Consider the following 24,108-nt stretch of genomic DNA (forward strand, 5'->3'; position numbering starts at 1 on the left):
AGAAAGAGGGTACATGGCGTATGTGTATTAATTACCGACGCTTGAATAAAGTGACGATCAAGAATTCGTCCATTGCCCCGGGCTGACGATGTAATTGACCGTCTCCAAGGAGCTTAGTATTTTACGAAACTTGATCTTCGTACTAGCTACCATCAAAAACATATAAGTGAGGACGATGTTCCTAAAACGGCATTTCGTACGCACTATGGCCATTATGAGTTTTTGGTTATGCCTTTTCGTTTGACCAATGCTCCGGCTACATTTCAACAAGAAGTGAATGACATTTTCCGCGAACAACTTGAAAAATTTGTCGTTATTTATAGCCATACATTACAAGAACATGTTAAACATGTCCGCTTTGTTTTACAAACATTGCGTGACAAACAATTTTACGCGAAGATCTCAAAATGTGAGTTCTTCAAGAAATCCATTACTTATCTTGGACATCTCATAACCGAACGAGGAGTTGAAATTGATCCTTCTCGCATCGAGAAAATCAAGCTTTGGCCCACTCTTCGGAATATTCGAGAAGTTCGATCATTCCTTGGTTTTGTCGGGTTTTTGCGAAAATCCCTTCGTAATTACTCCCAATTGACGACGTCGTTTACTGATCTTTTAAAAGGTCAAACGCGTAAGTCTACAAAACCTAATTTCTGGAATGCTACACTAGACCTCGCATTTAAGGAACTCAAGGACCTGGTTTGCAAGCCTCCTTCACTTCTTTTACCCGATCCTTCAAAACCTTTTGAGGTTGAAACCGATGCAAGCGATTATGCTATAGGTGTTGTCTTATATCAAGATGGTAAACCAATAGCATTCGAGAGTAAGAAACTTGATTCTGCTCAATGTCGGTATCCCGTTCAAGAAAAGGAATTATTTGTAGTTATACATGCGCTCAAAGCATGGCACCATTATCTTTATGGAAATCGCTTTGTGGTAACTACAGACCACGAGTCCTTGAAATATTTTTGTGACCAACAAGACCTGAAAGGTCGTAAGGCACGATGGGCTGATCTCATCCAGGACTTTGATTTTTCCATACAATATTGTAAAGGTTCCATGAATACTGTCATTGATGCACTAAGTCGCATCCGTGAAGTTAACATGCTTAGCTTCACTGAAATATCATCAGATCTTTATGATCACCTTCGAGGAAAGTATCCTGATGACAGTTATTTCGCAAAATACTGGGCAAGAGTCGAGTCTGGAACAGACACCACCACATCCTCGAAGGAATACTTCCACATTGCTAACGGTCTGCTTTACCGTAATGGGAAGGTTTGTGTTCCATATTTACCCGAGGTCAAAAAGAGGATTCTTTTTTAATGCCATGATGCACCCTCAGCAGGGCACCCTGGAATACATCTTACACTCGTTCTCATCTCCACACAATTTTATTGGCCTAAGATGTGTCCTGACATACATAGCTATGTGACTAAATGTCACCGATGTCAAGTTAACAAAGTCGAGCGACTTAAAGCCGCAAGACTTTTACATCCCTTGGACATTCCCAATAATAAGTGGGAAAGTATATCCATGGATTTTATTGTTAGCCTTCCTCGCACCCAAAAAGGCCATGATGTCATCTAGGTTGTGGTTGATAGACTAACTAAAATGGCCAGATTTATTGCTACTAAAACCACGGTAACAGCTCCTGAATTGGCTTACCAATTCGTGGACGAGTTATTTTGTTTTTATGGGTTACCGATGGATATCGTGAGTGATCGAGATCCAAATTTTACTAGTGACTTCTGGATGCAAGTCTTTAAGAAGTTAGAAACTACGTTGAGCATGAGCTCCACGGATCATCCTCAATCCGATGGACAAACAGAACGAGTAAATAAAATTATTGAGGACATGCTTCGAGCATACGTTGGTGCAAAATCAACAAAATGGGAACGTTATCTCCCAAATTTGGAGTTTGCTTATAACAGCTCCAAGCATACATCGACAGGATATAATCCTTTTATGTTGATGTATGGTTTTCAGCTACGAGCCCCGATTGATGTTAATATACATCATGATGAGTTGAGAAGTACGCAAAACTTTCTTCAGGATATGCAATATATGTTGCATATTGCACGACATAATATAAAAACAGTTCAAGATAAAGCACGTTTTTATGCCGATCATCATAGGCAACCTCGTGTATTCAACCCTGGACAGAAGGTATTTTTACATGTACCTCACAATTCTAAGACATTGTTTAAGGGTAAGTGCACTAAGTTAGCCCCACGGTTTGTGAACCTTTTACAGTCCTCAAACGCATTGGGTCATCAGCTTATCGTCTCGCTCTTCCCAATGGTGTTGAAATTCATCCAGTTTTTCATGTGAGTCGTCTAAAAGAACTTCTAGGTTCTGGCAATAATACAGTTACAACTGAAACTCTAGTTACTTCTGAAGAATTATCTTCTAAACCACATGTACCAGAAAGAATTCTCGATGTTAAAACAAAAAAATACGTACTAAAGAAATCCGAGAATTTAAAATAAAATGGATGGACAAATCAATAAAAGATGCCACATGGGAACGCGAAAATACTCTCAAAACTAACTTCCCTAACTTTCCATTGCAAGAGTGCAATGTTTTAAAGAGGGGGAGTATGTTACGGGCATGACCATATAATATCCCGTGGTGAGAATTTACCGTAGTATTCTATACACATGGATAAGTGTGAGGGTTAAACGAGAGTGTAAAGAAGGGGAGGATTACTTTTAAATCCTCGGGATTGAGACAACCCATTAGGCCAAGTGTGAACATGGTTGGGGGCCTTGGGTATCGCTATAAATAGAGGCCTAGCTACCCTCATTTTAGGATCTGGTTGACTACGTCGAGACTCTGTCTTGTGGTGGGTCAACTCTTGTAGCGAGTGTGCCAACACCAGGTACAACTCGACGCCACGGCGGTGGTATGGGACGCCGATTGAGGCTCGAGTCCATGTCGATCCCTTCGCTCGGGGATGGTCGGGTGGATCGGCACCCTTCTTTCTCTTTCTCCTTTCTATCTATTTATCTATTTTCTATCCTTATCTAATGCTTAAATTAGTCTATGTCTCTAACAACTTGGATGCATTACTTGGGAGCAAGTGTTCGAGGATTATCCGATGATGTCTTCTTATAAGGCGTTGTCGGAATAATTTATTGCATTCAAGGATTGGGTTAGTATTTTTCTTTTAATCGACATCTTACTATGGTATATATTATTTATGGTTAACTAAAGTATTTTTTATTGTTGCAACTATTAGAAACCTTGTCGTGGTAAGAAACTAGGAGAGATCAAAGATATACACGACTTTCCAACATCCTTCCCTGCACATCTTGAGAGAGCCAGGAAAGAAAAGGATCGACGCTTAGTGAAAGCGTATGATGTTGAAGATGACGGAACTCTCAAGAAATTCAGCCACAAAAAGAACATCACTAAAGACTTATACTATAATGTCTTCTGTGGAGATGTAGCAGACATGAACTTGAAACTGCCAAAGAAGGACTATAGTCTACTTATTGCAAATATACCTTACAAATTTCGGATGGCAGGTTCATCCAATGATGATGACCGATGATGAGCCATTTAGGTTCAAACAACTAAAGAAAATGGTTTTGCGGAACTGACCACAACGTCCTTGTGGAGAATCGTTGTGTTTCATACCATGGACCAAGTGTACTTTGTGGCTCAAGCATTGAGATCTCGTTGTCATGGCATCGAGAACCTTGCTTGGTAAGGATTTTATTTTGTTACATCTTGAATAAATTGATTTGTCTATGATTCTTTCTACTTCATTCTAAACTATGTCTTTTGGTTCCTTACTTGTGATTGACAGGATCAAAACCAACGTGAATAGAGGACCAACATTTCGGTTCATGAACGCAATCGAGTACATAACGGTTGATTATTTTGACAAAATAAATAAGCAAAGGATTAAGGAGCATTCTAATGAAGTTGGAGGTTCAAATTTGTTGTTGTATCCAGCAATTACACGCAAACTACGATATGTTGCCACTACAGAATGGGGACTTTTCAACTCGTATTAAATACCCCAACGCCTTATGATGCACCTGATAGAAATGTTTTCCAGTGAGGGTGACTATATATTAGATTTGTTCTTTGGCACATGTATAATTTAAAACTTGTTGGTTATTGTAACATACACGAACACATTCTATTGGCTAAAACAACCTTCTTGTCACTTTGATTGTAGACACTACATCTGCATGTGCTTTGAAGCTCTTCCGAAACAATATTGCATTAGAGAAGGATGAGGAGCAAGTGAGATTATCAATACGAGGATAAAGGCCTTATGGGAATGTCCGGATCAAGACGAAGAGGTCAGTGCAAAGCACATCACCTTTGTAAGTTTGTAAGTTTGCTAAAGGCAGGTGGCAATGTAGGAGTGGTTGATAAGCATAGAAAGTCACCATGAAATTAGGAGTAAGAGTTTGTTCGAAGACAATATTGAGCTTGGGAATGCTTTAGTGGACACTATATGTGGCAAGCTTGAAAAAGCACAAAAAACAATAAATGATCTATCGGTTCAAGATATGGTCTCTTGGAATGCTTTGATATCGGGATATGTTGAAAAGGGTCATGCTAAAAAAGCACTAGATTCTTTAAAGAAAATGTAACTCGAGGGTCAAATCTTGCCGGATGTGGTACAATGTTGTTAATGCTAGCATTTGTTGAACAATAATTGAGGCCCGCGAGCTTTTTGATGAATTATTGCTTATTGGAGATGTGGTACAAGGGATTGCCATGTTATTGGGCTATATTGAGCATGATAAGAATGATGATGCTATACAATTTTATCCTCAAATGCTTGTGTAAGGTTTCCTCTTGCCTAATATGATGACATTTTTTGGTATGTTGAAAGCATGTGGCAACATGGGAAAATTGATTGTACATACTAAAATGAAATTAGATTTTGTGATGGATGGAGGAGTTGTAGGATAGATTGACTTCAATAGTTGCACAATCTTTAAGGAAAGCATAACGTTGTAGCTAATGGGCTAATGCATTCTGAGATTATTTAAGCATTCATTTTGGATTATTCGAGCCCTTCAAATCGACATCAACGGTCAGTATGCTTGCATTTGCTAAGTAATAATTGACACCCAAGAGCTTTTTGATTAATTATTGTAGGTTGGAGATGTGGTAGGAGGGACTGTCATGTTATTGGGCTATAGTGAGCAAGATAAGAATGAGGATGCTATACAATTTTATCCTCAAATGCTTGTGTAAGGTTTCCTCTTACCTAATATGATAACATTTTTTGGTACTTTGAAAGCATGTGGCAACGAGGGAGAATTGGTTGTACATACTAAAATGAAATTAGATTTTGTGATGGAGGGAGGAGTTGTGGTATAGATTGGCTTCAATAGTTGCACAGTCTCTACGGAAAGCATAATGTTGTAGCGAATGTGCCTTTTTTAAAACTAATGGAAGGATATTTTATTTTGAAAAAATAAATAAATTGTTTGATTTATTGTCTAACCCATTTGAATTAAAATATACATTTCTAGACAGTTGAAGTTCTACAATTTCATTGTATCTAGTATTTTGCCCGTATTTTGAAATATTCTCTACATTTAGGATTGAAATGCCATTATTATCTATGTCTCCAACTTTATCCAATATATGATCCCAATTTATATGTGCTCTCATTCTTGTTTGTTTATTGGTATTCTCCAAAAATCATGAGTATTCCTTGGTATGCATGGGTGTGTCCTCTTTCACATAACTTTATGGGTGTTTCCTCTTATGAAGTTGCCTTGCATGCTTCATTGTTGATAATTGAATGTTGTATCTAATTTGGACCCCATTTGTATAGATTGCTTGGGTTTCCACAAACATTAGCGTAAGGTATTATATCCTGCAAGTTTCATTAAGAAATAGTTTGCATCAACTATAATCACGAATTATAAGTAATTATCACTTCCACTTCAGGCATATACACTTCTATAGGATGTTTAAACATGCATAAGGACTTTCACACCCCAACTTTTAAATCTAGAGTTCAATTTTAAGTTGGTCGTTCCAAAACTTGATCATGTGTAAAACAAGAGAGCCATTGTAATGTTTGTAATTTTAAATACATTGTGTAAGAGGAGATCATCAGCTTTGTAAATGTACTATAAACTATATGTTTCCCATATTGAGACTTGTTATATATTAATAATTTGGCAAATTCTACCCCCCTGGTTGATCATATGATATTAGAGTACCCTATTTTGGTAAATAGCCTAATTATATTCAATTATAAAGGGAATCTAAAAGTGGAATGCGTTGTCACGGACGAGTATAATAGAGTAGAACCAAGACGAGACTAAGAACTTGGAGAGAGAAAAAGAACAAGAACTTGACTTATGATTCCATAACTGGTGTTGTTCACCTTGATTAGAATCAAGGTGCACCTGAGTATTTATATAAGAAGGTAGAGATATGTATGCTAACTAGGAATAGAGAATGCATGAAGATCCATCGAAGCTAGGAATAGAGAATGCATGCAAGCTAGGAACTTCCCATGATCAATCTACCATACATGAAGTTGGATTTTAATAGAAAGATGCATAGATGGATGTAGCTTAGTTGGTGGAGTTGCCCAAAGGAGACCATGAGGTCTTGGGTTCAATCCCTACCTTCCACCGTGGTGTGGCATATGTCTATGACATGCATGATCCTTTCACTTGTGAATGTGAATGTGTTAGAACATCGAGTGCAACATGAATGTGTTATAACATGAACCACACTGCACAAAATGGACATTTGATGCAACACAACAATCATAAGTAACAAGAAACAAGTGTGTTGTAATTAACATATGATTATCAATCAATTAAGAATGTTAGTCAAATATTAGTTCATGATCTCATCGAAACATCAATTTAAAATAATCGATTTATGATCAAATGTCATGATAAAATTTGCATATTGAAGCATTAAAGATTGATTGATAAAAAATGATTAGAGATGCATAATAATTTACGAAACAATGTGTACTTATGTACAAACAAGATATTATTTGGTAATAACAGTTATCTTGAGATATAAAATGTTAAATAGATTATTGCCAAATAATTGTCCAATGCTAATAAGTCAAGATTAAAGAAAAATAATATTGATTTCCCCCTCTTTTGTACTTGTATTGACCAACAACCTCTTTAATCATTTCCAAAAAAAAAAGTTGATACCTTATTAGCATTCACATTGATTCGGCGTTCAAAGGTGCAAGATTCAATATAGCCACCCTTTGGCCCACATGCTTTAGGTTGCACTTAAGTTATCATGACTAAGTTATATTTTTGTTATTTCCCATGCTATAGCCTCCCCTCTTTGTAAACTCTTTTATGTAGGAAACTCCCCCCCATGATCCCCTTGTATTGAGTATGGCTTATATAGTTATGTGGATTGTATCATGCATGGTTTATTAAATTGCCATTTTCACGAGTGAATCAAATTACCAATGATAATCAATGAATATTTAGATTAAAATACTAATGGTTTCAAGGTGTTTAACCGTATCTACCATGCCAAGCAAAGGACAAAAGATGAAACATAAAATACCATAGGTGTCCCATACCTCATCATTTGAGGCGAACAAATTGGAAATAAATGCGTTTTGCCTCCCCAATGATGTCCAAACAACATGCCCACCTTAGGTTCCCAAACCACCACATATTCCCATGTATCATGACTCCTTGTAAGTTTGCCCTGAGTTTTACAATAATTGGTTTCCTACTCATCCCACCCTTAAACCACTAAAAGTGGTTTTAGTATTGGTTCCTAATCTTATGACTGTAATAGTGGCCCTTGGATCTCATGCCAAATGTGTTTGTTGAACATCCATGAGAGACTGGGAGTAGATCGGCCTTCCTTAGTCCATCATTGGTGGAAATACACATTGAATTATCCAATGACATATGAAGTGAACATTTTATAATATTTAGAATAAACATGTGAAGTGTGCCCTCTACGTGATATTGATTGAGAACTTGTAGAATGTAGGTTCAAGGGGATGAGAATGGAGTTTAATAGTGCATCCTCATCCGAAAGGCCAACTAGTGGTTTCTATAGGGGTCTCCACAAATTAGGCACGTTTGGAGAACCTTTTACATATATTGGAACACGTGGAATCCATAACCTATACCCAAAGTGACTAGGAAAGGGCAATTTCTAACTTCAACACACATCAAGCATGACTTCCCATTCGTAGAATGGATGCAAATGAAAAAGGTGGCATGAAGTAGAACATTGTCCTTGGAATAGATGGAGTGAAGTCCTGACAGTCCCTCCTTCGAGAATTACATATAGGTGTGGAGGTCATTTCGTGGGCGTGACCTTGTGTCAGGTTATTGTTTGTCGTGGAGGGCAGATGAGTGGTGGTGGTGTCTTTCCTTGTGGGAAACCCCAAAGTCGACTCCCATCCCTCTCCATTTGGTCCGGGGTTCAAATCCTCCCAAGACAAACAAACAAACAAAATTGTTGAGACCATATTGTAGGAAAACCCAAAGTGGACGCCCATTCCACTCCATTCGGTCGTGGGTTCAAATCCTCGCAAACACAACAAACAATTGAAACAAACAAACTTATATGAGATCGTATTGTAGGAAACCCCAAAGTGGATGTTCATTCCTCTCCATTAGGTAGTAGGTTCAAATCCTCCCAAGACAACAAACAAACAAATTTATATGAGGCCTGTCTTGTAGGAATTCCTCTCCATTCGATTGTGGGTTCAAATCCTCCTAAGACCACAAACAAACAAAATTACTAAGGTCATCTTGTAGGAAACCCCAAAGTGGGCGCCCATTCCTCTTGGTTTGGTCATGAGCTCAAATCCTCGCGGCACAAACAAGCAAGCAAAATTATTGAGATCTGCCTTGTAGGAATTCCTCTCCATTCGATTGTGGGTTCAAATCATGCCAAGACAACAAACAAACATAATTATTGAGATCTCTGAAACCCCAAAGTGAACTCCCATTCCTCTCCACTCGGTCGTGAGCTCAAATCCTGCCAAGACAACAAACAAACAAAACTATTGAGATCTAACGAAGAAGAACCCCCGTCGTTCAGTCCATTTTCTTCTTCTCTTGCTTACTTACACGGATCACCGTCTTTCTCTTTGGTTCGAAGTCCCCATGGCGATCTGATCCTGCACGCAGCTCTCTTCATCTCAGAATGTAACAAAATTCCAAGTAATATTAAGAAAACTCTCTTACTTTATTTTTAATTAAATTTTCTTTGTTTTTTAACTACCATTCTCGTTGATCTGGCCTTTTTTTAGAATCACAATGGCTTTAATGGCGGTTTTGGAGGCGGATTTGAGAGCTCTTTCTCTTGAAGCTAGAAAAAAATTTCCTGCTATCAAAGAAGCTGCTGAACACGCCATTCTTAAGGTAAGATTTATGTCTATATATTTAAAACGCTTTTGCACTCATTGATGCCTCCTTCGAGTATTTTATTCTAGCTTTATTTTGAGTAAATTTCTTTCTTTTTATTTATTCGCCAAACTTCTGAGTAATTTTCTATCAAGAAAGCTACTTAACATGGCACTCTTAAGGTATTATACTTGTGTATCGATAGATTTTTGCTATCATGACTTGATGCTTGTATATTATATAGCTTTTTTCTACAATGATTTGATGCTTTTTGTGTACATTTTTTAAATTTTGATGACACAAACTATAGTTTGTTTTGTTCATCGTTTGAAGCTCTCTTTCAGTGTTTTTCTCGATTCATTTGATTACATTTCTAGCATTTCAGGGTTTCCTCTAAGTTCTCTATTTGTATCATTTCTTTGCTGTTTCTTTGAGATAAGCTGTATGATTATTTCCATTCATGATCAGAAGCTTCTGACTAATCTTCTAGCTTTCTTTGAATAAATGTTTAGCTTTGTTTGTGTACTTTCCTAGCTTTTTTTGAGATATTTTTCTTTGCTGTATTAAAAGGTAAGCTATAACCTTTTTTCTCCATGATTTGAAGCTTGTTATGGCAATATAGCTATTCTACTATATTGAAGCTTTCTTTGAGTATTTTTCTTTGGTTAAGGAAAGCTATGTATTTTTCTATTGTGATGGGAACTTTCTCTGGAAATCTGTTCCCATTTTTGAAGGTATTTTGTAGCTTTTTTCCTTTATGATTTGAAGCATTTGTTTCAGTATTTTTCTTTACCAGATCAATATTTGGCTGAAATGGCCTCTTAATGAAACACCACTCATCATTTCAGATGTAATGAAAAGAGATGTGGTAAATAAAAAGGAAAATACTTTCTTTTCTCTAGGTTGGACTAAACTCTCACTTAATGAAGCGATGTGATGAAAAGAATTTTGCAAAATGACAAAGAAAAATACCTTTTTTTATCATATATCATATCAATCTTGTTTAAAAGCCTTCTAGATTAAATATTATTCACTGTGTTCCTTTCTGTTGGTATATTTTGCTACAGTTGAGATCAATTCCGGATCCTACTCTACTTGCACGAAGTGATGACATTGTACGAATCTTCATCATGGCATGTGAATGTAAGAATGTGAAGCTTCGGATCATAGGATTAGCATGTTTACAGAAGTGGATAGCTCATGGTGCTGTTCCTGCACATTCTTTACCTGAAATCCTTGGAACTCTGAAGGAGGTATTAACCTTAGCATAATTATATAAAAATCACCATTACATATTGAAATTGGGTGTTACAAGTACCTTCAGACTTTGAGACGTTTTGGAATAAGCCTTTCAAATATTGAGTTATGTATTATTAAATAATTTTAACAAAGTCAGGTAAAAATTTATTATCTTGGTCAAAGGATTTCTTTCAAGTATTCTGTGGACAGATTCTAAATATATCTGAAAAACCACCGAGGTATCCCCATATTCAATACAGAGTGATGACATTGTGCGAATATTTATCACGTCATACGAATGTCAGAATGTGAAGCTTTCACATAGATATCATGTTTACAGAAGTATGCAGTGGACGTGGTTCCCGCTTTACCTGAAATTCTTAAAACACTTAAAGGAGGAAATAGGGGAATTCTACCGCTATTGGATTCTAAAATTAAGTGAAGGAACCCTAAGATATCCCCATCGGGGTTAACCAAAAATCTTTTTCACCTAATCAAAACACCCGCAAGACAAGATCTTTGCCAATATTTTTCAATTTGAGCTGGATGATTGGTATATACATATCTAAATTTCATTGAAATCTAGTTTTCCAAGAGAGAGCTATATCCATGTCTTTTAAGAGATTATATTTTACAATGTTTCTTGTCATTGAGAACAACAAACCAAAGTAAATACTAAACCTAGGGTATTGATATCGAAGAACTTAAGAGTCTGAACTTAGACTTAAATTTTTATCTATGAAAAATTTCTATCGTGGATTACCCCATGATGGAGAGATCTCCAGAGTGAGGGAGGCATCTTTGATCTATTGTAACACGTTTTGAGTTTAGATATAAACTTAAATCTGTTTGGATAAGGATAAAGATTTTGGAATGTCCTCTTTACATTTGTATGGGGTAAAAATAGATACCTTCAATTTCCATGAACTGTGAGCTCCATGTTAACAACTCAATTGCAGATGATTCTACTTTAAGAACTTCATACCATCTTCTCCAAATCTAGAATTATATTGAAGGTATAAAATGTTGAAACTAACGCAAAAGAGTTTTTTTCTGTTTAGTAGCTTTAAGTTGTGGAGTTCGTGAACAATATTGCAATATACCTAGAGATATCTGAAAAGTTTAGATAAGAATGCTGACATAACCTCTGATACTTGTTCGAGATTGCTTGAGCCATTAGAAGTTTAAGAATATCTCCCTTGGTCTATTAGTATGCCAATGTTTGCCAACATGCATAGCATGTCCCATATAGGTGGTTGAGAATTTTGCGAGATACTGATATGGTGCGAATTGCTATTCACAAGAAACGGCCAGTTTACAAATAGGAAACCTTGCATGTAAGTTCATGCAGGTAGTCACATAATAGTTTATACATGTCCCTTGGTGGTGTTTTGAATTTGTCAAAGCATTCATTGCTGGAGATTAGTTCTCACCATTGTCAACACTAGAGGACATATTAGAGAGTTGGGAATCTGAAAGAAATTAGGAATATCATGCTGGGCACTACTTTGCTCAGCTGTCCACATTATGCTGTCAATACTTTTGTCATGAGGAGATGTTGCCATGCAAAATGAACACTAACATTTAGTTTAGCAATTCTTTTGTCTAAAAGTATTTGTTTCATTTCTTGAATTATGACTATTTGTGGAAAATTGGCTGTCTCATCTAAGTGTGGCTGCTTGTGCGTTCCTTTTACAGCATTCAGAAATGAATGATGAGACTGTGCAGTTGAAGACTCTCCAAACTGTCCTGACGATTTTTCAATCTCAACTTCATCCGGGGGATGAGGTATTTATTAAAATCTGCTGAGTTTCAACCAGCATACTATTTGATAGAAGAAAAAGATACACAAAATTTACTGAATTATGTGTTAATTTAGTTAATGACAATAGTAACTTTGTCTATTTGTCTTTCTCTTTATTCAAGGACAACATGAGTATAGCGCTTGGAATTTGTTTTCGGTTATTGGAAAACAATAATCCTGATAGTGTGCACAGGTATGTGTGTAGTCATCCATATGGGCTGGTCAAATATAACAATTACTAATACTATATCACTAAAATGTGAGCATGATTAAATTCAAAAACTTTTGCTACATAGCACCGCAGCAGCAACCTTGCGGCAGGCTGTGGCCCTCATATTTGATAGGGTAATTGCAGCTGAAGGATTACCTGCTAGCTGTGTTGGATCAAATAGACGGACATCCCGATCAAATTCTGTCTCAGGGGATGTTAGCCGGAGTATTATGTCTGCAAAGTATCTCATTGCTTTTCGTTTTATGGGCAATGTAGACTAGTCAAAGTATTTTGGATTACTTAAGAGATATCTCTCTTGCAATTGTAGATCAGTTGAGGTGGTGGTGGATACGGAAATTGAAGAGACAATTCTTGCAACGAAAGATAAAATGACACAGGCAGCTAGGCTTGGGCTTCGTTTGTTTGAAGATCTTACTGCCATTGCAAGTGGTGGGCCGGTCAGTAAGTTTGCTATCTTCAAACTACCAAATTCTTGAGCATGATGCAGAAACCTGTTGTTTGCCTTTTGCCAACATACAGGCAACATGGTTGCGAGTTACACCTCTTCAAAGAACTTTTGTTCTTGATATGCTGGAGTAAGCATAATTTTCTTTACCATATGAAGAAATTATTACCTTATTGATGATAAATTTTACCTGAGTGAGAATTAAATGATGGGACAACATCTTCTATTTTCAGGTACGTGCTTTCAAATTATGCGCCTATCTTTCGGAAATTAGGTCCATATCAACAAGTAATGAACTCCTGTGCTTTTTTTTTCCCAGTTGTCAATCTGATTTTGAACTGCCATTATATGATCTAATATGGGAATTTATGCTTCAAGGTACTTCGGCATCAAGTATGCTCACTATTAATGACATCACTTCGAACAACTGGTGAGGTATACCGTTTAATATTTGCTTTAGATGTTTACAAGTTCTTTTTTCTGCATATTTTATGTTATGTTCCTACTTCATGTTATTTGTGCACATTGTGTAGATTGAAGGTGAGGCTGGGGAGCCTTCCTTTCGCCGATTGGTTCTTCGATGTGTTGCCAATGTTATCCGACTTTATTGTTCCCTACTTGTCACTGAATGCGAGGTGAGAGAAACCTTATCAATAAAACATTGAATTGCTATTAAAAGATGATTTTATATTTGAACACACATTTTTCAAGAGAAGGATTAGGAGGAAAGAGATGAGAAGAATCAAATGCATGTTAGACATGTAGAGTGAGGTGAAAAATGAGTGCCTTTGCATGAAGAGGAACATTTCAAGGTTTCATGGGAGAAATGCAGAACTCTCTCCAAAATGTTATACGATCGGCATAAAAAAGAGAAAATTGTGCCTACCTAAAGTCTTCGTAAAGGGGATTGATCAGCTCACAACCATGTGCAATTGGAATTCAGTGTTGCACTGTGCACAAAGATATACACTCAAAAAGGCAGTATGCAATCCAGGAGTTACAATGCTATTTGTATGTTATACAAAGATATACACTCAAAAAGTGCATGAAACAATTTAGGAGCCCTTTCTGCATTTGTGGTTCTGGAGACATTTCATGCACTGGCATTTTTTAAAGTCTTTGGGTTTTGATGGCACAATGTATTTTATTTGCAGATAATGCAACAAAGAAGTTATGCCATCTAAAGAAAGAGCAATGGAACCTCTAATAAAATAGGAATTTAGAGTCTATTCAAACAAAGTATAGTACAAAATGGCCTATAAGACCAAACAAGAGATTACGTCTTAAGTGTTGTCTCGTCTTTGAGAACAACAAATCAAAATAGAATAAGTATTACTCAGTAAATATAAAAGTAAATAAGATAAAAACAGACAAGGGAATCTGGTTTTTGGCACATGTGAGATTCTCAAGTTAGATGTATTGTAACCATAGATTGACCCATGCATGATATTCGTGGTATTCTCCATCCGCAACATTCGTAATATTCGAGAATACAAAATGACAAGTATATTACAGAACCATTCGTTTATTTATTTATTATTTAAAAAAACAAATATTTTTACATCTATTATTAAAATATTATTAGTGTGAGGTCCCCTTTTTAATGACAGATAAAAATATCAAATTTTGTGGGAGAGTAAAATGTGGGGAATTAATGAACCTTTTATTTATTTATTAAAAATAAAACAAATACTTTTAAGTTTTACATCCATTATAAAAATATTATTATTCTAAGTCTACTTTTTAATGTGAAGTAAAATATCCCCTTTTTATTGTCAAAGTCGTCTTTGTTATATGATATATGATATAATCATATATCTAGGAAACTAAAAGTAGGGACTTTATGAACTCTTTTTTTTTTTTAACGAATATTTTATCATGCATTCGTATGCGTATTCGTATGCATTCGTTTGGTAACCTCCACGAATGTGAATATGTCCATCTATGATTGTAACTTTTGTCTTCGAAAGATCTCTAGCATAGGTTGATCTAGAATGGAGAGGTCTCCGAAGTGAGGGAAGCACCTGCGATGGCGGGAGATAATGGCCTTTATCTATCAATGACAAGGGTGCTGAGGTCGTGGTCCATGGGGCTGTGGCTTACGTGCATGACAAATTGCTATTGCCCGATCAATTATAACCCCTTTGTTATGTCTTGGTTGAGAGTCTGTTTGTGTATCCCTTGATTGACTTGTAGCATTAGTAGGAGTGATGGGGCTAAGGAAAGTTGTGATTGTTCTTTGTGGATGAGCTTGTGGGGCTGTATTATTGTCCTTCAACAACTTTTCCCTATGTCTCTTGAGTTCTAGCAAGAAAAGTCCTAGGCATTGTTGGTCCTCATATTCCATTACCTTGCGTAGTAGGCCAAAGCCTTGTTTAAAGAGGCAATGGTATCTTCCTTTGATTTCATAAAACACACTACAATGGCAAACATAGTGTTCTTTGGATTCCACTCCTTGATGACACAGTTGGCAAATTCTTTCTTCTAGAGGTATTCGTGTATATTTGCCTACATCAATCTGTAACTGATGTGATGAAGTTCGCAGCTGCCCTATCACATTGTGCAGCGTATAGGATAGATGTATGCCCATATAAGGTGGCCTGATGATGAATCCATCCTTTGATGTGTGTCTTATAGCTGGCCATAGCTGGCCATCTTCGTACCAAGTGAAATTTTGGGGCTGAGCTATGTTATATTGTTTTCCATGTTAATAATATTAGTCCGGATCACTCTATTCTTTTCCACTTTGGTCATATTTAGATGTGGAGAGTCTATGCTATATTGGAATGGGGGTAGTGCATTTATACTCATGCCATGTGACTCAAACCATTGCTGCATTTCAGCATACCAACAATGAATGTCTCCATTTTCAGCCAGTTGTCTTGATGACATAAGTGCCAAACTTGGGTTGGGTACCTTCATTTCGGGAGCTCCCAAAGACGTTGGATAAATGTCATTGATTGGAACAATGCCTCAGTGATTATAGGTGCTGCTCCCATCGGTTATTATCTCATGGGGCACCGATGCTTAGCTCCTTATCATGCGGGCAATATGCGGGCAATCATTGATTCTAGTGGTCTCTCTAAATCTTTCCAATGATTCGCCTTGTTAAGGCTCGGTCCCCATGTTTCTACTCCATAGGGAAGAGTTGGTGTGACAAGTGTATCAAATAACCACAGCTTAGTTTGTGGCTCTTGGAACTGCAAATGTGCACATTGTCTCTCGAGAGCACCAAGGGCTGCATATCCACGAGAAAGTCGGGCACAAGCAGACTCCCGTACGGAGAACCTAGGCCTTGTAAATGTTACTCCTAGGTATGTATAGGAGCGTATGTATTCCACCTTTTCTTCACCCAAGAAGAATTCTGGTTCTGATCTACCCATGCTTGAGTGGTGTTGAACACCATCACTTTAGTTTTATCCATGTTTATTGACATACCTTTGTCAGTACAAAATAGTTTTAAGGCATTGAGATGTCTTTGTAGTCCCTTTGGAGAGTCAGAAATCAGCACAATATCATCAGCATATAGTAATATTTGTATAGCTATACCCGAACCCCCGAATCTCTCTATGTAATGTGATACCTCATCTATATAGAGACTGAAGAGAGTGGGTGATAGTGGGCCACCTTGCTTCTTTTAAGACTGAAGAGAGTGGGTGACCGAAAAGAAGAAAAGAAAAACAAGAAAAAAAAAGAAAAAGAAAAAGAAAAAGAAAGAAAGATATATTAACTTCTTTTAAGACGCCAAAATGGCCCATAAGACCATGCAAGTTATTACATCATAAAATGTTCTCTCGTCATTGTCATCTATACATGTAAGATTCTCAAATAAGATATATTGTAATTTTTCTTTGAAGGATATCTAGCATAGGTTGATTCAGAATGGAGAGGTGTCCGAAGCAAGGGAAGCACCTGCGTTGGCAAGAGATAATGGCCTTTATCTGTCAATGACAAGGATGGTGAGATTGTAGTACATGAGGCTAGGGCCTAAGTGCACGACAAATTGCTATCGCCCATTCTATTGTAACCCCTTTGTAATGTCCTAGTTGGGAGCCCATCTATGTAGCCCTTGATTGACGTGTACCATGATTAGGAGTCGTAGGGCGAAAGAAAGCTGTGATTGTTCTTTGTTGGTGAGCTTGTGTGGCTGTCTTGTCTTTCAGCAACTTCTCCTTGTGTCTCTTGAGTTGTAGCAAGAAACAACTGAAGCACTGTTGGTCCTCGCATTCTATTAGCTTATGTATTGTGTTGAAGCCTTGCTTAAAGAGGCAATGGTATCTCCCTCTTATTTCATAAAAAAACAACACGATGTCAAACATAGTGTTCTTCAGATTCCACTCCTTGATGACAGAATTGGCAAATTCTTTCTTCTAGAGGTATTCGCACATATTTGACTATCTCAATTTCTGACTGATTGAAGAAGTTTGCAACTGCCCTATCACACTATGCAACACACATGATAGATGTATATCCATATAAGATGGTGTGATGATGAATCCATATCCGATGTCTAGTGGAGACTGATTCCCAAAATGGCCTGAGTCAGATCATAATTATTAAAGTTGCTCTTAGTTTCAATACGAAACAAAGTGAGGATTGGATACCCCCCTATTTTTGAGCACAAATTCTAGGAATAGTAACTTGAAGATGCAAGATGTGGCGTGTTACAAGACAATACACTCTTTGGGAGCCACACAATAGTGTGTTATAACCTTGGCTTCATGCATCTCAGTGTACCATTATGAAGTGACATGTAGTCCACTTCAGTATCCTTGGGGTTTTGACACAATTTGGTGCATTGGTTTTTGTCCTGATGCAGTTTTGCAAACTCCTTGAAGGTGTTTCTCACGGTTACTAACTACATTTTCTTACTCTGTGACCAGGCTCTTTATAATTTGTTTTTTTACAACCTTTGCAGCCTCTAGTCTGCAAGATTTTGTGCTACCTTCACATTGGACAGCTCGAAGATTCTGATGGACTTTATGCACATTAATTTAAGCCATGTTTTTGAGCAAAAGAAAATGTAGAAATACATGTTTGGTGTGCTTACTTTTGTATGTTGAGTAATATACCCTGCCTGACATTTTAGGTGTTGAAGTCTTAAATCATTATTTGTGCGGTTCTTAAAAGATAGTCTCCTTGGGGTGAAATTTCAGTAATGAAACTCGACCTGTAATGGAAGAATGAACAACGACTTGCAAGTTGCATATGTCATTGTAGGATACTATAATTTTATCTGTCACTATACAGTGAAAGTCATTCTTCCCTTATGCTTAAATTTATATTTTTGTTGACTCAGGTGTTCTTGAATATGCTCCAGAAGTGCATAAATCTGGAGCTACCTCTATGGCATCGTATCATGGTTCTTGAAGTATTGCGGGTTTGTATTGGATATATATTTAAGAACTTGATTTATGGTTCTGAAATGAAAAATAATAGTTTTTTCACTGGACAATGATCCAACTTCATTTATGCTTCTGGAATGAAATATCTTTGTTTTTCAATAGACAATGAAAACCAAGTGATGATTGCAGGGGTTTTGTGTTGAAGCCAGGATATTACGTTTATTGTTCCAAACATTTGATATGTAAGGTCCCGACCTCTGAACTGTTTGTAAATTCTCTATTGCTTCTTTGTACAAACATGTCTTCAAGGATCTAATGGCAATATGATATTCTAAGTTGTGTCTTAGGCGTCCTGAAAATACTAAAGTGGTGGCTGGGATGGTGAGAATATTGTCCAATGTTGTGACGAATCTCCAGGTACTTCTGCTGTCTTCATTGTGTGAAGTATGGATGTCTCAAAATAAAGGACATGAGCTAGTTTTGATGTTTATATATTGGCCTGCAAACTAGATTGTAGCTTTTAGATCGAGCTAAATTTGAAATTTGACCTGACTGATACAGATATACTCTTGCACATTTAACACATTTATGACTGAAGATATATTTTAACCTTCTGTATATGCAAGTCATGTCGTTTTTTTTTTCAATTCAAAGTAGAGTGAAAATTGATTTTGCTTTCACTTGAAGTTGGATGTTTGAAGGCAATTATGAATGTGACGATATGTAATGTATGTTGTATTCATTCCATTCTGTTAGTATTAACAGGTTCCAGATACGAGTGAGGAAAGTCTAGTTGCAGTAGCAGGAATGTTCAACAGTAAAGCCAAAGGTGATTTGTCTCCTTATTGATGATTTTTACCAATCATATGGCTCATGAATGTGGTGGCCAGATGTGCACACTTCTAGAAAGTGTGTTTGGTTTCCTGAGGTTTTTCTAAAGGTTATTTGTATTGCAGGTGTTGAATGGAGTATGGATTATGATGCAAGCGGGGTTGCAGTTATAGTTGCAAGTGAAGCACATGCCATCACTTTGGCAGTAGAAGGTCTTCTAGGAGTGGTTTTCACTGTGGCTACTTTGACAGATGAAGCAATAGATGCAGGGGAGGTAAAACCAATACTTACACGACAAAATTTTGATACTCAATATCTCTAAAAAGGAACTGATTATCTGGTTTTTTTTGTTTCGGTTTATAGCTTGTTTCGCCACGATGTGAAACTGTGCAATCAAATGTTCTTGTTAAAGGTGGTGATTTGGCATCGTTATGTATCTCAATGGTGAATTCTGTGTGGAAAATACTGCTGGATGCCCTTTCTTTGATCCTCTCTAGGTAATATTGGTTTTCTGTTCTTAGCGTGTTTCTTTAAAGCACTTTGTATACCCTGTTTGATATCATGAGAGTTGGTATCACAGGTGTCAGGGTGAAGCTATAGTGTTAGAAATCTTGAAAGGATATCAAGCTTTTACCCAGGTGCGTGATTTCTATTACACTTTGTTTACGAACAGCTCTATAAGATATACAAACTGCTGTAGGCTCTGGCTGCCAATATGGTTCACCTTTCCATAATTCTTTACTTATCACACATTTAATTCTGAACTATTCCATCAATGGATTTCAAAGGCCAGGAAGAAGCAATGCTATACTTTTCTGTATATCGTGCTCTTTGTTGTGGACATGACCCTGATCAAGGGAATAAAATGTTTGTTTGTCTGAAACATCCTATGCATCTGAGTTCAAGTTCATTATCAAGACATCTCTAGTTATTCATTGAATTCTTTTCTGAAGGGTCTGTGCTGGGTTTTGTAATTTAACTGAAATCATATCTATATTTGTTTTCAGGCTTGTGGTGTTCTTCGTGCTGTGGAACCTTTGAATGCTTTTTTGGCATCACTTTGCAAATTTGCACTTGTGTCCCAAAGCGAATTTGAAAGAATCAGGTTGTGTATTAAATTCCTGGTTTTTGATAAAAAATGGACAATATGGAGTTTTAGCTAATATTCTTTACTCATTCGCAAACAGTGTTGGAGGAATGCTGTCTCCCACTGGAAAGCGGAATGATAATATTAATGATGCAAGGGATGTTGTTTTGACACCTAAAAATGTTCAGGTTTGTATCTGGGATATATTAACGATTATTCATCCAGATTTATACTTAAAAGCTATTAAGCAGTGTATTAATATAGCCTTCATAATGAGGTAAAACACTTATATGTTTGACCTTTTTGGGCAATTTTCAGTATCTTGAGAATTGTGTCATGAGATAATTGTTGCTGTAGGCCTTGAGGACGATATTTAACATTGCTCACAGGCTTGATAGTGTTTTAGGGTCATCTTGGACGTTGGTGAGTTTCAATTGTTCTGATGAATGCTTCATGATGCTTACAAAGTATTCTGGGAGAGGTTTGAAATTTGAGTACTTAATGGTTGGGCAGGTGTTGGAAACATTGGCTCTGTTGGATCGGGTGATTCATTCGCCACATGCGACAACTCAGGTATACTTTTGTCTCTTGTTTTGAAAAAGTTTATCTCATAATATTATATAATGGTGTGGCCATCTCATGCCCCAAACAATGACCAAAGAGCAGAAGGGAAAACAGTCTATGCTAGGAAACTAGTAGTTCCACACTGAGAATGGGGTGGGATGCATGGATCAGGCGAAGAGATCATTCTCTATAGAAAGAAAGAAAGAAATATTAACGGCTTTTAAGAGGCCAAAATGGCATATAAGATCAAATAAGAGATTCCATCTTAAGTGTTGTCTCGTCTTTGAGAACAAATCAAAATAAAATAAATATTACACATTAAATATAACAGTAAATAAGATGAAAAGAAAAGAAACGAGGGAATCTGGTTTTTGGCACATGTGAGATTCTCAAGTTAGGTATATTGTAGCTTTTGTCTTCGAAAGATCTCTAGCATAGGTTGATCCAGAACGGAAATGTCTCCGAAGCGAGGAAGCATCTACGATGGCCAAAGATAATGGCTTTTATCTGTCGATGACAAGGGTGTCGAGGTCATGGTCCATGGGGCTGGGGCCTACGTGCACAGCAAATTGCTATTGCCCGATCAATTTTAACCCCTTTGTTATGTCCTGGTCTGGAGCCCATTTGTGTATCCTGTGATAGACTTGTAGCATTAGTAGGAGCGATGGGGCTAAAGAAAGTTGTGATTGTTCTTTGTGGATGAGTTTGTGTGGCTGTATTGTTCAACAACTTTTCCCGATGTCTCTTGAGCTCAAGCAAGAAAAGTCCTAGGCATCTTTGGTCCTCGTATTCAATTACCTTGCGTAGTGGGCCAAATCCTTGTTTAGAGAGGAGCTTATATACATGATCTAAATGGTTGGCAGGAATGAGAAGGCACAGTAGTAGGATACTATAAACCTTCAAGTACCTTCTTTGAATTAAGAGCATGACCTATCTAATACAAAGCTTGTATGGAATTCCCATGACCATCTACTATCATTAAGAGCATATGGACTGGTCAATTATAACTGTGTAGGTCAATGGGCATAGTCAGAATGCACATGCTTACCACTTAGGAGGGGAGCTTGTACAGTAGATTAAGCTCTCAGTCTTCCTTTACTTAAATCTGTCTTTCAGGAATTCTTTGTCTCTACCAACCCATCAGAGTTGTTACTGATCATGCATCCATTATATAATCGTGTGCCACTATCAATGCCTAACCATTAGATGGGATGTAAGGTAATGGAATGGGAAGACCACCAATGTTTGAGATTCCAGAGGCACAGAGAGATGTTGTTGAAGACAATACCACCATTTTGGCCTCTTAAAAGGAGGGTTTATGTATTGGTAGATTGTAATAATCTCCCATGAATGTTAAAAAGATCTAGTTGGCCTCTGTAGTTTCTTGGGTTTATAATTTAAATGCCACTTGCATATGATGAATAACTGGTGTTGTGATTCATGTGATTTTTAACCATCTTTTTGACTCATGGTAAAGAAACTAATGTATGAGGCCCAACATGGACTTATCATGGTATTATGTGGAGACAAACTTGGTAGCATTTCATAATGTTCATGTGGTTGTTTATGTGAGGTTAATTTGTAAATATTTCTGTTTTGAGTTTTGATGTTCTAGATCTGGAAATTTTGGTCTGTATAAGATAATTCTGTCACATTCAACAGGAAGTGTCAGCTGTAGTCCCTCGCTTCTCTCGAGATTTAAGCTCTCAATCCAGTGATTTCAACATTCTTTCCACTCTTGATTCTCAGGTGATATATATGGAAACTGAATATGGTTACATTTTCGCTAGATAGTTTCCTTTGTTTATTATATTTCTGCTCTCTAATATCATTTTCCATTTTTCTGCTGTTAATAGCTTTTTGAGAGTACTGCTTACATGAGTACATCAGCAGTATGTTCACTATTGACTGCTTTAAGGCAAGTTTCAAATGAGTCATTATCGGGTGTCACAAGTGGTCTTGGTCAGGCAGTTTCAGGAAATATGCCAAATGTAACCACCTCAGTGAGTGTGCCACTATCAATGCCAAAGGTTTTTGCTGTTGAAAGGATGGTTGCTACTCTGGTCAACAACTTGCATAGTAAGTATCTACCTTGAAGGTCTTGACATCCAGATGCAAGTAAATTAAAGGAATGTAAGGAATTGTATCTATCAACTTCTTCAACCGCTTTACTAATCTCTCAAGCATACACCACACAATACACGCCAATAGAGACATCATGGTTGATGAGAGTATACCCTCCACAACGCAACTTCTTTGATAGCCTGCATGCATCTTTGCTGAGCTGTTATTGTGATGAAGACATCAATTGAACGCGAAATAGGAAGACTAGCACATACCTGTTGCTCTCTCTTTTCGTAGTTTATAGTTCATGCTGACATCTCTTTTATGCTAGCTCCTGTGTACCTCCCAAGCAAAGAGGATGTGATTGTCATTCAGAGCCAGAGTCTGTCAAGGACTAGATATCTGCTGCAAATTTTACTATGAGTTTCGAGGGCATTTCCACTGACTTTTTAACTAGGTTTGGAGCCATTCTCCTGGGTCATGGAGTTGTGTGATCAGATTTGTTTGGTGCTATTTTTAACAGATCCGTAGATTTAAAGTCACTCACGAGGAATTGACAGCTACCAGGGCTGTACAAAGGCAGATGCCATATCTCTTTGGAAGGTGTTGCCAAAACCTCCCAGCAAGCATAACCAGCACCTCATTGAGGGATATTTCTTGACTGAACAACTTATTTGGCCCAGATGTCAACTGCATCGGAGGATACTTAGTATCATTGTCCAAAATTGAGCTGGATCCCCTAGGTGGTTCACTGTTGATGTGTCCCAGAGTATGGAGGTTATTGATGTCATATGACATCCTTATGTGAGAGCATTCATGTTCTTCTACTCATGTTTCTACATCTGCCAATGTGTCCCAGAGTATGGAGGTTATTGATGTCATATGACATCCTTATGCGAGAGCATTCATGTTCTTCTACTCATGTTTCTACATCTGCCAATCCTCAACATCCCATCCTACCATGCTATTAGAAACAGGTGCTTGGCCCATAGAGGTACCAGCCATGCAAAGAGTGTACAAATATATCACGGAAGTCAAGAATATACCTGATCATAGACTGCCCAACAAGCTCTGAGCATAGGATGCAAGATACAAAAAACTTGTAAGAGCAAAATCCTCTCATTTGGCCGGG

The 24,108-nt window shown here is 37.3% G+C and overlaps 1 protein-coding gene across 7 annotated transcripts in view; it reads left to right on the top strand.

Annotated features, from left to right (window-relative positions):
- The first annotated feature begins 8,983 nt into the window (after positions 1–8,983).
- Positions 8,984–24,108, top strand: part of LOC147859175 (ARM repeat superfamily protein) — a 29,411-nt gene continuing 14,286 nt past the window's right edge. Inside the window, exons 1-24 of one of the 7 annotated variants that reach the window (XM_087325524.1) lie at positions 8,984–9,167; positions 9,272–9,383; positions 10,433–10,618; positions 12,303–12,392; positions 12,531–12,601; positions 12,705–12,851; positions 12,948–13,077; positions 13,160–13,215; positions 13,319–13,373; positions 13,464–13,520; positions 13,619–13,720; positions 18,385–18,465; positions 18,620–18,672; positions 18,778–18,847; positions 19,196–19,259; positions 19,387–19,535; positions 19,625–19,758; positions 19,842–19,899; positions 20,269–20,369; positions 20,449–20,536; positions 20,706–20,771; positions 20,862–20,921; positions 22,575–22,661; positions 22,769–22,991. In XM_087325524.1, the coding sequence (XP_087181650.1) occupies positions 9,279–9,383; positions 10,433–10,618; positions 12,303–12,392; positions 12,531–12,601; positions 12,705–12,851; positions 12,948–13,077; positions 13,160–13,215; positions 13,319–13,373; positions 13,464–13,520; positions 13,619–13,720; positions 18,385–18,465; positions 18,620–18,672; positions 18,778–18,847; positions 19,196–19,259; positions 19,387–19,535; positions 19,625–19,758; positions 19,842–19,899; positions 20,269–20,369; positions 20,449–20,536; positions 20,706–20,771; positions 20,862–20,921; positions 22,575–22,661; positions 22,769–22,991 (2,233 nt within the window). In that variant the 5' untranslated portion in view covers positions 8,984–9,167; positions 9,272–9,278. Of the gene's footprint in view, positions 9,168–9,271; positions 9,384–10,432; positions 10,619–12,302; positions 12,393–12,530; positions 12,602–12,704; positions 12,861–12,947; positions 13,078–13,159; positions 13,216–13,318; positions 13,374–13,463; positions 13,521–13,618; positions 13,721–18,384; positions 18,466–18,619; positions 18,673–18,777; positions 18,848–19,195; positions 19,260–19,386; positions 19,536–19,624; positions 19,759–19,841; positions 19,900–20,268; positions 20,370–20,448; positions 20,537–20,705; positions 20,772–20,861; positions 20,922–22,574; positions 22,662–22,768; positions 22,992–24,108 lie in introns of all 7 variants that reach the window. The other 6 variants (XM_087325525.1, XM_087325522.1, XM_087325523.1 and 3 more) reach the window with 6 other exon arrangements.

This window comes from Azolla caroliniana, unplaced genomic scaffold, assembly GCF_043228905.1.
Source record: "Azolla caroliniana isolate FFs.n. ecotype wild unplaced genomic scaffold, voAzoCaro1.0.p SCAF_10, whole genome shotgun sequence".
Taxonomy (NCBI): domain Eukaryota; kingdom Viridiplantae; phylum Streptophyta; class Polypodiopsida; order Salviniales; family Salviniaceae; genus Azolla; species Azolla caroliniana.